The sequence below is a fragment of the Sorex araneus genome, chromosome 1 (assembly GCF_027595985.1).
Source record: "Sorex araneus isolate mSorAra2 chromosome 1, mSorAra2.pri, whole genome shotgun sequence".
Classification (NCBI taxonomy): domain Eukaryota; kingdom Metazoa; phylum Chordata; class Mammalia; order Eulipotyphla; family Soricidae; genus Sorex; species Sorex araneus.
In genome coordinates, this window is record NC_073302.1 from 90,982,836 (window position 1) to 90,997,335 (window position 14,500).

At 39.1% G+C, this 14,500-nt stretch overlaps 1 protein-coding gene across 1 annotated transcript in view; it reads left to right on the top strand.

Moving 5' to 3' along the window:
* The window catches only part of CARNMT1 (carnosine N-methyltransferase 1), a 40,860-nt gene that overhangs the window by 6,005 nt on the left and 20,355 nt on the right, over positions 1 to 14,500 (top strand). Inside the window, exons 2-3 of the mRNA XM_004612959.2 lie at positions 1,441 to 1,636; positions 2,575 to 2,738. Coding sequence (XP_004613016.2) covers positions 1,441 to 1,636; positions 2,575 to 2,738 — 360 coding nt within the window. The remainder of the gene's footprint in view (positions 1 to 1,440; positions 1,637 to 2,574; positions 2,739 to 14,500) is intronic.

Consider the following 14,500-nt stretch of genomic DNA (forward strand, 5'->3'; position numbering starts at 1 on the left):
TTTGCATGTGGCTGACCTGGGTTTGATTCCTGGCACCCCATATGGTCCTTGGAGCTCACCCGCTTCAACCCCCAGGAATGATCTCTGAGCACAGAGCCAGGAAGTCTGTGTACTGAGGTGTGGCTGCAAACAAAAACAACACAGATTAGGTTTAGGATAAATCTAAGAACTGGTGTCCAAAACAAAAAAATTTTAAAGCTATGGCCTGGTTTTCTTGGTTTTGTCCAGAGACTCTTCAGAGTTCCTTCAGATGGCATTGTCCAGAAGTTAGAGAGTAATTTGGCATAACAAGGTAAACTAGATTTCATTTTGGGGAGGACGAATTGAGGCAGCCAACTGAAAGGCTATTTTTTCCTTTTCACTTAATATTAAATAAATGCCATACATATTTTAAAATTTATGTATGTGTGTAAAATGTAAAGAATGAATGATAGTGAACACCTGTGAACCTGTCACTCAGTTTTCATAAAAGAACGTTATTCTGTTCCTTTTCCCGTAGGAACATCATTATACTAAATTTCTTTTCTGTGCTTTCTTTGTAGTTTTCATGTATGTTAAGTCTCTCCAAAATGCTGTTTATACAAAATGAAATTATACATTTTGTAGTCTTGACACATATTTTATCCATAAGTTTGTATGTAGTTGTGATTTACTGCTAAATACATTTATTTTCTATGACTATATTGCACTTTGGGCTGGAGCGATAGCCCAGCGGCCTTGCACGAGGCTGACCAGGGTTCAATTCCTTTGTCCCTCTCAAGAGCCCGGCAAGCTACCAAGAGTATCCTGCCCGCATGGCAGAGCCTGGCAAGCAACCCGTGGCATATTTGTTACACAAAAACAGTAACAACAAGTCTCACAATGGAGACATTACTGGTGCTTGCCTGAGCAAATCGATGAACAATGGGACGACAGTGGTACAGTGATACTGCACTTTATTGGTTTGGTTTGCTGGTGACAGATTTTTGAGTAGTTCCCAGATTTTTTGTTTGCTATTATTCCTAATAGTGCTGTGATGAAGATCGTTCATGGCTCATGGTGCCCATTTGCAAGAGTTTCTCGAGTGTGTGTCTGGGAATGTAGTGCAAGGGCCCTGAGTATGCATGCTGAGCCTCTTCAAGTGAGGATGGGAGTGCCCACATGGCTTTACTGATTGCCTACTCCTGAAACACTCCAGTCTCCCCACTTTTTATCAACTCATTTAGTGTACATTTTTTCCCATTCGAGTTAACACATAAAATTTGATTGTAGTATAATATTTAGTTTTGAAAAATGGTTTCTCTTTTTCAAAAGATTTTACAGATATATGATGACTTTAGACTTAAAAAGTGACTTTAGAACTACCTGGAAATGCAAATTCTGATTACATGTGAAATGGTACACAACTTATGTATTTTTAATTTGTTTACTATATATTTTGTAACACCTTTTATGTTTTAGCACCAGTATGCATGAGCGAGTGAACCGAACAGAAAGACAGTTTCGATCACTTCCAGCTAATCAACAGAAACTACTTCCTCAGTTTCTTCTTCACTTGGACAAGATTCGGAAATGCATTGATCATAATCAAGAGATACTGCTGACCATTGTGAACGATTGCATACATATGTTTGAAAATAAAGAATATGGAGAAGATGTATGTGAAAGTTTGCTACATTTGTTTTTGTTTTAGGATTCAAGCTATATTAAGTTCGTATATAGTTTACCCTTTTTTTAAAAAAGAATACTTGCCTATTCAGAATGTTTTCACTTAGGTATTCGTCATTACATGAGGCTTTATAGAACACAGTATGCTAGTAATTGGATTTGTTCACTAGTTCTTTAAAAATAAAGAAAATTGACATTTTGATTACTTTTTTAAAAAACATGTTCTGAGTGTTCTGGCATATTAAAATTAATGACTTAAAATTTTGTAAAAAGCTTGCTATGCAAGATTATTTTCTTATATCTGTTGATAGCCTTTTTTGTTGTTTTTGTTTTCTGGCCACATCCAGCTGTATTCCAGGCTTACTCCTGGCTCTGAGTTCAGGGCTCACTCCTGGTGTGGCTCAGGGTAGAGTGTGGAGTACCAGGGACCAAACCCAGGTCTGCTACATATAAGGCATCTGCCCTGCCTGCTCTTCTCTTTCTCTGGCCCTTTTAACTTAAAGATTCAGTCTCAGGAACTAGTGGTAATAGAAACATGAGTCCTCCTTTTTAGATCTACAGGATGTAATTAAGCCCATCAGGTGTGAACCTTTCCATCCTGCCCCATCAATAACCCGAGGAACTTCCCCCTCTTAGAGGATGTTTGATCTCCAGGGATGCTAAGTTGTGAGTAAAGACATCTTAATTATATGGTGGCTTCATAAATTAATAGACCTTAATCTGCCCTACCTAGGGTAGAAGAGAGACCACCAAATATTTTATTTCATTTAGGATTGCAAGCTGCCCCTTGAACCCTGGTTGAGGTGAGAGGCTAATGATTTATCCACCACCCTATCTTATATGGCCTCTTAATAATGTGTGTGTGTGTTGCCATATTCAAGGTTGGTTCCTTTCTTGGAATCTAATTGATTTCTGTTTTTTAAACAGGGAAATGGAAAGATCATGCCAGCATCTACATTTGACATGGATAAATTAAAATCCACATTGAAACAGTTTGTGAGAGACTGGAGTGAAACTGGGAAAGCAGAAAGGGATGCCTGCTACCAGCCAATCATTAAAGAAATATTAAAAAATTTTCCAAAAGAGAGATGGTAAATAGTATCTTGTTTTTAACCAATTCCTTTAAGATATGTAAGCACTGAGTTTCTCTATAAGATAATTGACACTCGATTTTGTTTTTATAGTTGGTAAGCACCCCAGTGTTCTGCATATGTGGGTGCGAGGTGTTACATTTGTTCTAGGGTAGTGTTCTGCATATGTGGGTGTGAGGTGTTACATTTGTTCTAGGATACATTGTGTGTTAACATTCTGAATAGAGTTCTAGCACTCGGGGGAATTTCTAAAAAGTAACCAGAAGGTAGACTGAATGTTCATTATCAGTGATGTCTATGTTTTATAATTTGCTTTATGCTCTAGCAAAAATAGCTCTCAGTTTTCCTCCTTCTGACATACATATGCAAATGGAGCAGAGATTCTTATTTTTGTGCCATGAAAATCAGAAGAATGTGAGCTGCTTAGTATATGACTATAGAAGATGAGTTAGTTAAGTATCAAAATACTTAAAAAGCAGACTTGGGGGGGTTGAGATAGTCCAAGTGCCAAAGCACATGCCCCACACCCGTGAGGCCCCTAATTGAGTTGCCCCCAGTGATGCTGGTTGGGACCCAAATTTCTAAACTTTTTGATCTGCTCTGCCAGATTTCAGGCTGTTTTTCTAGGTATAAGAATAGCTCTGAGTGACCCCTTAAAAAGGCAGTTTGTGGGGGTTGGGAGGTGACTTAAGTGTTTGAGCACCTGCTTTGTATATGTGAGGCTTTGGGTTTGATTCCTAGAACCACAAAGAGAAAAAAGATTTGTGATAAAATATGCTTTCATTATACTCATATTAAGTAATATTTAGCAGCAAGTATGATCACTGTTTTATAAAACTTGAATGCTGTATATATTAAGAACTTGAACAACTAATGTGAAATCAAAATGTGATATTATTGGTGAAAAGTGGCAGGTAGTGTTGAAACTACAATTGTTTGTTGTCTTCATTCAAAATTGAAGAGGGCGGTGAGACAGTACAGCAGTTTAAGGTGCTTGCCCTGCAGAAGAAGGCTGACCTGGATTGGATCCCCAGATGGTCCTCTGAGCACTGCCAGTAGTGATCCTGAGCACAGAGCCAGGAGTAACTTCCCCAGCATCACTGGGTGTGTTCCAAAGACCAAAAAAAAAAAGTTAAGAAATATCAGCGAAAGGGTAATGAAATTAACATGTAATTCTTTCCTACACCCTTTACAGATCGGGTGAATTCTTTGTATATAGACCCTTGGGTCCAAGGACTCCACTTTAGGGTTGTCTTCCCACCCCCAAGTTAGGCATATCCTTTGAGAATTGTGATCCACGTGTGTGTCTTTAACATTTCTCTTGAAATATCTTTAGACTTCCAGATAAGTTGGATGAGTTGTAGAGAGCTTTGTATATTCCTTTTTGGAGGGAGGGTGTGGCCAGACCTGGCTCTGTGCTCAGGGATCATTCCATGTGGGGTGCTGGGGATGGAACCCGGGTTGGCCACATGCACACAAGTGCCTCATTCACTGGACTATCCGTCTGCCCCCCACCCCCCGCTCTTTACTTGGATTCCTTAACATTTTAATGTTTGCATCCTCTTAACTTTCCTGTCTTCCTCATTCCACCATTTATTTTTTTGTCCTTTTATTTATTTATTTATTTTTTTTAGTGAAGCAAGATAATTTTTTTATTAGTTTATTTTTAGAGAGTCAACGTGAGGGTACAGTTACAGATTTATACATTTTTGTGCTCATGTTTCCCCCATACAAAGTTCGAGAACCCATCCCTTCACCAGTGCCCATTCTCCACCACCAGTAAACCCAACATCCCTCCCACCCTCCCCATCCCGTCTCCCCCCACCCCACACTGCCACTATGGCAGGGTCTTCCCTTTTGTTCTCTCTCTGATTAGGTGTTGTGGTTTGCAATAAAGGTGTTGAGTGGCCATTGTGTTCAGTCTCTAGTCTATATTCGGCCCGCATCACCCTTCCCTCACATGACCTCCGACCACATTTTACTTGGTGGTCCCTTCCCTGAGTTACCCAGAATGAGAGACCAGCCTCCAAGCCATGGAGACAACCTCCTCTTACTTATTTCTACTATTCTTGGGCGTTAGTCTTATAGTCTATTATTCTATATTCCACAGATGAGGGCAATCTTTCTATGTCTGTCTCTCTTTCTGACTCATTTCACTTAGCATGATACTTTCCATGCTGATCCACTTATATGCAAACGTCATGACCTCATTTTTTCTAACAGCTGCATAGTATTCCATTGTATAGATGTACCAGAGTTTCTTCAACCAGTCATCTGTTCTAGGGCACTCGGGTTTTTTCCAGATTCTGGCTATTGTAAACAGTGCTGCGATGAACATATAAGTGCAGATGTCACTTCGACTATACTTTTTGGCTTTTCTGGGATATATTCCCAGCAGTGGTATTGCTGGGTTAAATGGGAGCTCAACCTCTAGTTTTTTGAGAATTCGTCCATATTGTTTTCCAAAAGGGCTGAACTAGCCGGCATTCCCACCAGCAGTGTAGAAGGGTCCCTTTCTCCCCACAAACTCTCCAACAGCGGTGAAGCAAGATAATTTTTATTGAAACTTACTTAGAAAGGTGTAAAGGGAAAGAAAGAGAGGAAATACGCGTTCAAGAGAGAACATGGGCTTCTCCAGAGTAGAAGAAGCCAGCAAAGATGCATAGAGACAAGCAATTGAGATTCATGTTCAGGGAAGAAGCCTGTTTGTCCTTTTTTTATGAAAGTAAGCAGATGAATATTTTTCTTTTTGATTGCTTCTTTTTTTCCCCCCATACACAAAATGTAATATATTGTACCTTACAGTTTTCCACCTAATATAGCCTAGAAATCTTCCTGAGTCATATATTTTGGGGGTAGGGGTAAGGTAGGATTTGAGTAGCTTCCTGTGGTGCTGGGGGCTGCTCCCAGCTACGAGACCCTGTGGCGCTGGAGATTGGCCCGTCAGTCACCTGCAAGGCCGGTACCTGAGTCTCTCTGCTCTCTTCAGCCCCCGTTGTATTTTTAAAGTATTGCAGAGTACTCTTGTTTTGATATATGTATTTGATTCCACGGACTCCTGTGTTTGCATCCCTAAGAAGTTTTGATGGTATCAAGTTAACAACTATAAATTATGCTACAATTAATAACCTCATGCATATTTATTTTTATATTGTTGAGGCATATCTTTAGTATAAATGTTAGATGTGGATTGCTACATTAAAAAGGTAAATTAAACCAAGTTAAAGATAAACCTGGTGAGTTTTATTTGTTTGCGCCATCCTGCTGGTGCTCAGGCTCCTCATACAGAGTGCTGGAGGCTGCACTCAGCCCGGCCCTTGTTGCAAGGCGAGCACCGTATCTGGTGTCCTCTCTCCAGCTCCTCTCAGTAATCTGTTGTGTGAAAAAACTGCTACAAATTCAGCTGCTTAAATTATTTTATATTTTTTGTGGGTCGGAAGTCTGGGCATGGCCTAACAATCTTCTATGGCTGTGATCAGAATGTATGCTGGACATTCAGGTCAGCTCGATAATGGTTCCTTTCGTGTCCTTTGCACGTCCTTTGCACGTGTCACAGTACTTTGAATGTCAAAAATTTAAATGTAAGGTCTTTTTGGCAAGCTTCTAGAATTAGACATTAAGTATCAAAAGGTACTTAAAAGGAACTTAATCTTTCTGTATTAAGTTCCATTTGGAAGCATGCATGCAGCAATACTGTTACTTTTTGGAAAGTGAAATAGTTTTTAAGTATTTTATCTTTCTCTCATTTACTTAATGCACATTGATTTTAACATTTTACCTTCAGTATGTACAGTAATGCGAACATCTTTCCAGTATTTCAGCTACTTAGATTTCCTAAGGTGTGACAGTAGAGTATTGGGCAGTAGAGGAACTACTGTATCCGCAAGAAACCATTGCTATCATGGTATTGTTGTCTATAAAGAGTAGTATAAAGAGTTTATTTAAAGACTGCTAGTAGCTTGTTTGAATGCCTTTGTAAGTCTGTGTGCTATGTAGATTACCTTTAGCTGAGTAAATATAAAAATTATTCTCTATTTTTGCTGTGGTCATTGATTTTTTTTTTTTACATTATGTTAATAGTTTATATTCTTAGTACACTGTTGGAGAGAAAAAAGATTTGAGGAAAGCCATAGTACTACTTAACAAAGCACAATTCATCCAGGATATCAAAAGAATCTACAAGAGCATAAGGAGTGCTTCAACAAAGGGATTGGAAATAATAAAAAAAAATTCAAATAGGGATACTAGGAATGAAGAGTACAATGAAGAAATTTCAGTTTAATATAGAAAGTAAAAGATAAGAATTTCATGAACGGAAGAATACCGGAAATTGAAGGTAGAGAAAATTGGAAATTCCTCCAAGTTATACTGAAACTGAATGACATCCTTCTAAAATAAATGGAATAGAAGAATTCAAAGTAGTAAAATACTTGGAAAACAATGAAACCATATCAGGTGCTGTATGCAGTGAAAGTGGTATTAAGAAGGGAATTCCTCAGGATAAAGGTATACCTCAATAAAGAAAGTGATCCAGTCATATTTATGGAATAAAACAAAAGTCAGCAGATGAAAGAAAATAATATTAGAAAATAAAATGTCAATAAAAATGCAATACAAAAGACCAGTGAAATTAAGAGATACCTCTTAATTAAAAAAATTAAATTGAGGGGCTGGAGCGATAACACAGTGGGTAGGGCTTTTGCCTTGTACATGGCTATCTGGTTCAATTCCCAGCATCCCATATGGTCCCCTGAGCACTGCCAGGAATAATTCCTGAGTGCAGAGCTAGGAGTAACCCCTGAGCACCACCAGGTGTGACCCAAAAAGTCAATGAATAAATCAATCATAAAAAAAAGAAAATGTTCAGAGAAGTATATCTTTTTTTATTTTTAAACAAATTGTCCTCAAAAATTGAAGAGGAGGATCCCTTCCAAACTTGTTTACTTAGGGGAACCAAGTTTTACTCTAATTCTAGAAAAAGAACCACAAACAGAAAACTACAGTTAGATAACTGGTGAACATAGATGAAGCACATCAAGAATTGTTGCTTATCATCACTAAGATTCATTCCACGGATGCAAAATAATCTTCCACACAGTCAATTAATGTAAATCTCTGTGTAAACAAAATTAAGTCAACATAATCTTAAAATAGGTGCTGAAAAGCCTTTATCATGATTCAACTTAATTATACTGAATTTCAATTATAAGATACTGAATTGGAAATAGAAAGACCATAATGTGATAAAGGCCAAATATGTCCAAGGAGTGGCCAGTATAATCGTGGAGAAAGGGAATGCGTTTCTCGTTAATATCCAAACATGACATTTGCTTTTATCCTCACTACTCTGTAAACTGTTTTTGGTCGGAGCAATCTGGTAAAAAAAAAAAAAAAGTATAAAGTGGGAAAGAAGTAAACTTATTTGTAGATGGCAGGTAGTAATACATAAAAACACTTTAAAGACTCCATCAAAAACTACTAGGGATGAATTACTGAAGCAGGAAGATACCAAATCAATGCATATAAATCTGTTGCATTTGCATTTTTAATTAAAACTTTTTTACAAAGGCACCATGATTTATAAAGTTTATAATAGTTTCAGGCATGCAGTGCTTCAGTACCAGTACCACCAGTGTCAACTTTCCATCAATAGCCCCAGGAAATGTGTTGAATTTGAATTACTTTTTTAATTTTTAAAATTTTTTTTTTATTTTTTTGTGAGTGTGTTGGATTTTTATATGCAAACTGAGTTGAGAATCAGGAAAGTGAGAAAACAATTCCATATTTTGTTTCATCGAAGAAAGAATGCTTGGGTATTAATGAATATGGTGAAAGATCTATTCTATGAAAACTATAGACACATTAAAAGAAATAGAAGACAACTGGAAAACTATCCATGCTTATGGTTTGAAAAAATAAGCATTATTCAAATGACCATCTTATTTGAATAATCACAAATTGAGCATAATTCTTATCAAAAGCTCATTGGAATATTTTCATGTAAATCAGAAGAAACAATTCAAAAATTTGTGGGTTTTTTTGTTTCTTCCTCATCTCTTTGTTGTGTTGTCAGAAGTTGTATACTTGCATTGTGATGCTTGCACACACTTGGTTGCAGCATGCTGGGGATTGTACTTGGTGATGTAGAGGGGTGACAGGGATCATAACTTTCAGCTGACACATGCAAGGGGCCACATCTCTAGGCCCAGCAATTCCGAAATTTGTATTGAACCATGACATGACCTAAAAGAAGCCAAAACCTTTCTGAGAGTAAAAAGAAAATTAAAAGTATACACTTCCAGGCTTCAAAGTATATTACAAAGCAGTAGTCATGTAATTGGTATGTTGTAGTAAAAAGAAGCACTCAACAGACAATGGAAGAGCAGAGGGCTCAGAAATACCCTCTCCTGTGGGCATAGCTGTGCACGATCGGAGACACCCATATGATGACACAAAGAAACTCTTCAGCCATTTATGCTGGGAAACTTGCTACATGCAAAAATATTTTTTTCTACTGTGCACAAGAATTCACTAAAAATGAATTAAAATTTGTATAGCTGACCTGAAACTATAAAATACATTGACAAAACATCAGCCTCATTGTTGATTTAGACTCAGACCTAATGAAAAAAAAAGCAAGCAAGAATAACAAACGGGGCTAAATCTGATGTAAAAGCTTCTATACAGCATAAGAACCAACCACAAAAGCAAAAGGCAGGGCCTGGGATGTGACTCAAGGTAGAGCATGGGTCACGGGTTCAGTCCTCAGCACCACCCAACATGTTCCATGTGATCTAGTTGCTTGACTGTTGGTATCCCCAAGTACAGCCAAGCGTGCATGAACACAGGTTAGAATGTGCAGACCATCAGATAGTGCAAGCTGTGCAGCCCAGGTATGTGGCCACTGGTCACCTAACAACAACAAAAGAAGGTAAGGGCTGGGGCTGAAAAGATGATAGTACAGTAGGGAGGGCGCTTGCCTTGCACACAGCTGGCCTGGGTTCTGTTCCTGATCCCGTATGGTCCCCCAAACCCACCAGGAGTAATTCCTGAGTACAGAACCAGGAGCAATCCCCGAGCACTGCCAGGTGTGGCCCCCCCACCCCCAAAAGGTAAGGTCTTTTTTTTTTTCTTTTAAAGGCAATTTAGCTGTTGGGAGAAAATATCTGCACACCATACATCTTAAAAGTGGTTAATATCCAAAAGACAGAGGGAACTTATACAACGCCTCAGCATCAGAAGGGAAATAACACCAGTTAACAGTGTGAATAGACATGACTAATCCTACTATGTAGACCTGCAAACTCTGACAAAATACTCAACATCACTTATTTCTAGGGAAAAGTAAATCCAAAGCACGATATGCCACCTCACATCAGTGAGAATAACTTGCATAGAAAATAGTGGAAATAAGTGTTGGTGCAGATGTAGAAACAAAGTTATTTTTTATCTTGTTAGTGGGAATATAGATTGATGCAGCCACTGTGAAAAAAAAAAAAACCCAAAAAATTTCTTGCAAAAATAAAAATGGGCTGAGTAGAACACACATCAGACCTTACACTCCACACTCCCATTCCCATCACTATAAAAATAAAAACAAAGGCCATACGATCCAGCAATACTATTCATTTTTTTGTTTGGAGGCCACACCTGGCTATGCTCCAGGCTTGCTTGAGGTTCTGCTCTGGTTCTGCTCTGGGAGTCATTCCTGATGAGATTGAACCTGGGTCAGTCACATGCAAGGCAAATGCCCTATTTGCTGTTCTATTGCTCTGGTCCCCTTAAAACATTTAAGAAAAAAATATGTTGGTTGTATACATAGTACCCTCTGCTGTACAGTAACTGTAGAATCTGGAAAAGGAGGCTAAAAGTCATACTGTTTTAAGGCTGTTAAAGAGATCAAGGTCTTGTGTGTGTGTGTGTGTGTGTGTGTGTGTGTGTGAGAGAGAGAGAGAGAGAGAGAGAGAGAGAGAGAGAGAGAGATACTTGATCACAAATAAAAATCAGTGTCATCCAACTTAGGCTCTGAGTAGCATAGAAATTATATATTAGTTTTTCTTTTCTTTTTTTTTTTTGCTTTTTGGGTCACACCCGGCAATGCACAGGGATCACTCCTGGCTCTGCACTCAGCAGTCACCCCTGGCGGTGCTCAGGGGATCATATAGGATGCTGGGAATTGAACCCAGGTCCGCCGCGTGCAAGGCAAACGCCATATCTGCTGTGCTATTGCTCGAGCCCCAGTTTTTCTTTTTTAAAGGAAAAAATAACTTTCTGCATATTCAGAGAACTGGATTACAAGACTCAGATGTTATTATTGTTTTTCCGTGAGGTTCTACAAATAGAATTTAGCTACTTTTTGGTGATATGCTTTTCTAAAAAGTTTATTCATAGGCTTCAAAGCTAGGCAAATTTCTGTTATTTAAGCTACATGTGTTTTGTTTGGGGGCCACACCTGGTAGTATTCCATTGCTCAGGAATCACTCCCAGAGGGCAGTGGGGGCCCATATGGATGCCAGGGTCAGACCCTGGTGGCGGTGGTTAGGGCAGGCCCTGTCCTCACTGTCCTCTCTAGGGCCAAGCAGCATGACATGGACTGTTGGAAAACGATCCTTGTAATAAGTCCAGTAAGCATTGCCACACACTTGTATTTCTTTCTCTTCAACTTTTTCTGTTCGATAAGTCATTTGCAAATAATGCAATGTGATATTAACTATAGTATAGATAGTTAATTGCACTATATGTTACTTCTCTCTGTATCTAGAAAATTTTTTTTTTAATTTTTTATTGTGGAAAGTTACAAAGTTACAAAGTTTTCAGGTTTAAATCTCAGTTATACAATGCTCGAATACCCATCCCTTCACCAGTGCAGTATCTAGAAAATTTTACCTTTGATCACCTTTGCCCATTTCTCCACCACCCAACCCTTCCTGCCCGGCCATTCGTCTCTCAGAGTGTGTACTTTTTGTTTGTTTTGTTTTATTTTGGGGCCACACCAGGGCCTACTCCTGGCGCTGCACTCAGGGACCACTCCTGGCAGTGGTCAGGGGGTTGACCACAGGTCTGGCCGCTGCAAGGCAATCATCCTTGCAGCTCTACTGTGGCTCAGGCCCCTGAAATTGTTGCTATATATTTTAAGTCTGTTATTCTTGTTGAGAAACAGATTTTTGTGGGCTGGTTTTGTATCCTTCAACTGAATGAATTAGTTGATTGGTAGTGTTTTGGTAGTGCCTTTAAAGATAAGAGGTGTTTTTTGTTTTAAACTTTGGGCCATGCCCAGTGGTCTCCGGGCCAGCTCTTGACTCTCTGCTCAGTGCTCACTCCTGGTGGGGCTGGGGAACATAGAAGGTGCCAGGGGTGGAACTTGGGCTGGCACCAACCTGATTTGTAAGGTTAGGTTCAGCTTCAACAGAGAAATCAACAGCCATGTAGAATTCTTTCTTGTAAATCCAATCCTGAGATCTGCTCCCCGCCCCTCCCTTTGTTTTTGGGCCACATTTGTCAGTGCTCTGGGCTTACTCCTGGCTCGGTGCTTAGGAATTACTTCTGGTGGTGCTCAGAGGACTTTATGGGTTGCTGGGAATCAAACCCATGTGCACGGGGAGCACCCTACCCACTGTACTATCACTCTGGCCTAAAAACTCTTACTTCTCTGTTTTCTAGATCATAATTTTTAGCTCATTGAACTTGAAATTATACTTTATATACAAGGGTAATTTTTTTCATCGTATTTATGCATATCATACATGCAAGGTGTTTACTTTTATATTGTTGGGTAGGATAAAAATGCTTAGCTTTATTTGAAAATCTTTTATTATAATTTAGATAGTGTGGTTACTGTGGTGTCTAAATGCTTTCTATTTTTAGTATTAATGTCCCAAGTGCACCTTTACCACTACCAAATATCCAGGACCTTTCACCACTCATCTTTCTTAGCTTTAAAGATGCACTTCTCTCACTAAAGATTTACTTTACATGTGGAAGGATATATGAAAGTATGAAAGCATTATTTTAGTTGAAAGAAATAATTTATTCTATTTTTTTATTATGAGATGATGTGGTTACCGTAGTGTTAATAATTACGGTTTTGGCCTCCAGTGCTGTCCTGCTGTTACTTAAAGGTTGCTGAAAGAAACAGTTTTAAAAGAGAAAATGGGATATTAAAAAAAAAAGAGAAAATGGGAAAATTGTAGATTGCCAATATAATGCAGTAGTAGATTAGAGGCTGAAAAGTTTTTTTCTTCATGAATTCCCTCTGGACTTTTAGATTCCTCTCAGATCTAAATTTCAAGCTTCTTTGACTTAAGATTTCAAGTAGATATGAAGCCTGAGTAATAATTTATGGAAAACATGTTAAACATAAAGTTCTCAGAAAACAAAATACAAAATACTCAGTCTTATAAGAAAATGTAAATAAAAGAATCATACCAAGGTTCCACTTCTCAATTAATTTTTTTTTTTTTTTGCTTTTTGGGTCACACCCAGCGATGCTTGGGGGTTACTCCTGGCTCTGCACTCAGGAATCACTCCTGATGGAGCTTGGGGACCATATTGGATGCCAGGGATCGAACCCGGGTTGGCCAACTACAAGGCAAACGCCTCCCATGTACTATCTCTCCCAGGTTTAAAATTTTTTAAAGTCTTATAATTATTATTAAAAGCGTAAGGAAACATTGTTAGTAAATGACTTAGTAAATCTTGGCAAATAATCTGGCAGTCATTCTCAATATTCAGAGGTTTATCTTGGTTTTGGGGGTAGGGAGTAGAGCCAGTGGATGAGCCACTCTCGCTTTGCTCAGGCCTTATACTCTGGCTTTGCACACTCCTGGCATTTTTTGGCACTGTGTAAGATGCCAGGCATTGAATCCAGGTATGCCAGGTGCAAGGCAAGCACCGTACCAGCTGTACTATCTCTCCGATCCCAAACAGTATTTGAGACTGGGGAGAGAGTATATTTTGACTCTTGCATCTTATTCTGAAAGAAATGATTATTGTATAGTGTACCCAGTTGTAAAAACCTATGCCAATTGTAGTAGGTTTTTTTTTTTCATTTTTTTTTTCTTTTTGGGTCACACCTGGCTCTGCACAGGGGTTACTCCTGGCTCTGCACTCAGGAATTACTTCTGGTGGTGCTCAGGGGACCATATGGGATGCTGGGAATCGAACTCGGTCAGCCGTGTGCAAGGCAAATGCCCTACCCGCTGTGCTATTGCTGCAGCCCCCTTTTTTTGTTTTTGAGGGAATCTCTTAAGCCATGCCCAGAGGGTCCAGGGCTCTCTCCCAGCTTTGCTTTCCCAGCTCACCGAGCTGTGCAGAACTGCGTGGTCTGGCAACACTGTGATTGTTCCAGGAGTGTGGTGGGGGCAGCCCTGTGGCAGCAGTACTCGGTTCCACAGCCACTGCTCAGAAGTGCTCGGGTGATCATGCATTGCTCGGGAACTGAACCCGAGGCTTCCCAAGCGTGATATGGCCTTTGAAATGTCTTCCTGACCCAAGGATATTTTGCTATTATAACAGAAATTGAAAACGATCTAATGTTCTTAGTACGTTTTGGATTTCCTTTTATGTAATAATGCAATAGAATAATTGTCAGTTCTAAAATATAATAAGAAAACTGTACCATAGAGAAAGAGGTTCATGATGTTTAATGTCAGGGGTTGACAAATTTTGTTGAAGGGCCAGAGAGTCAACATTTTAGGTCTTCTGGTCTTTCACTCAGAGCTACTCAGCTCTGCTGCTTGCAAAGCAGCCATAGGGAAAAAAAC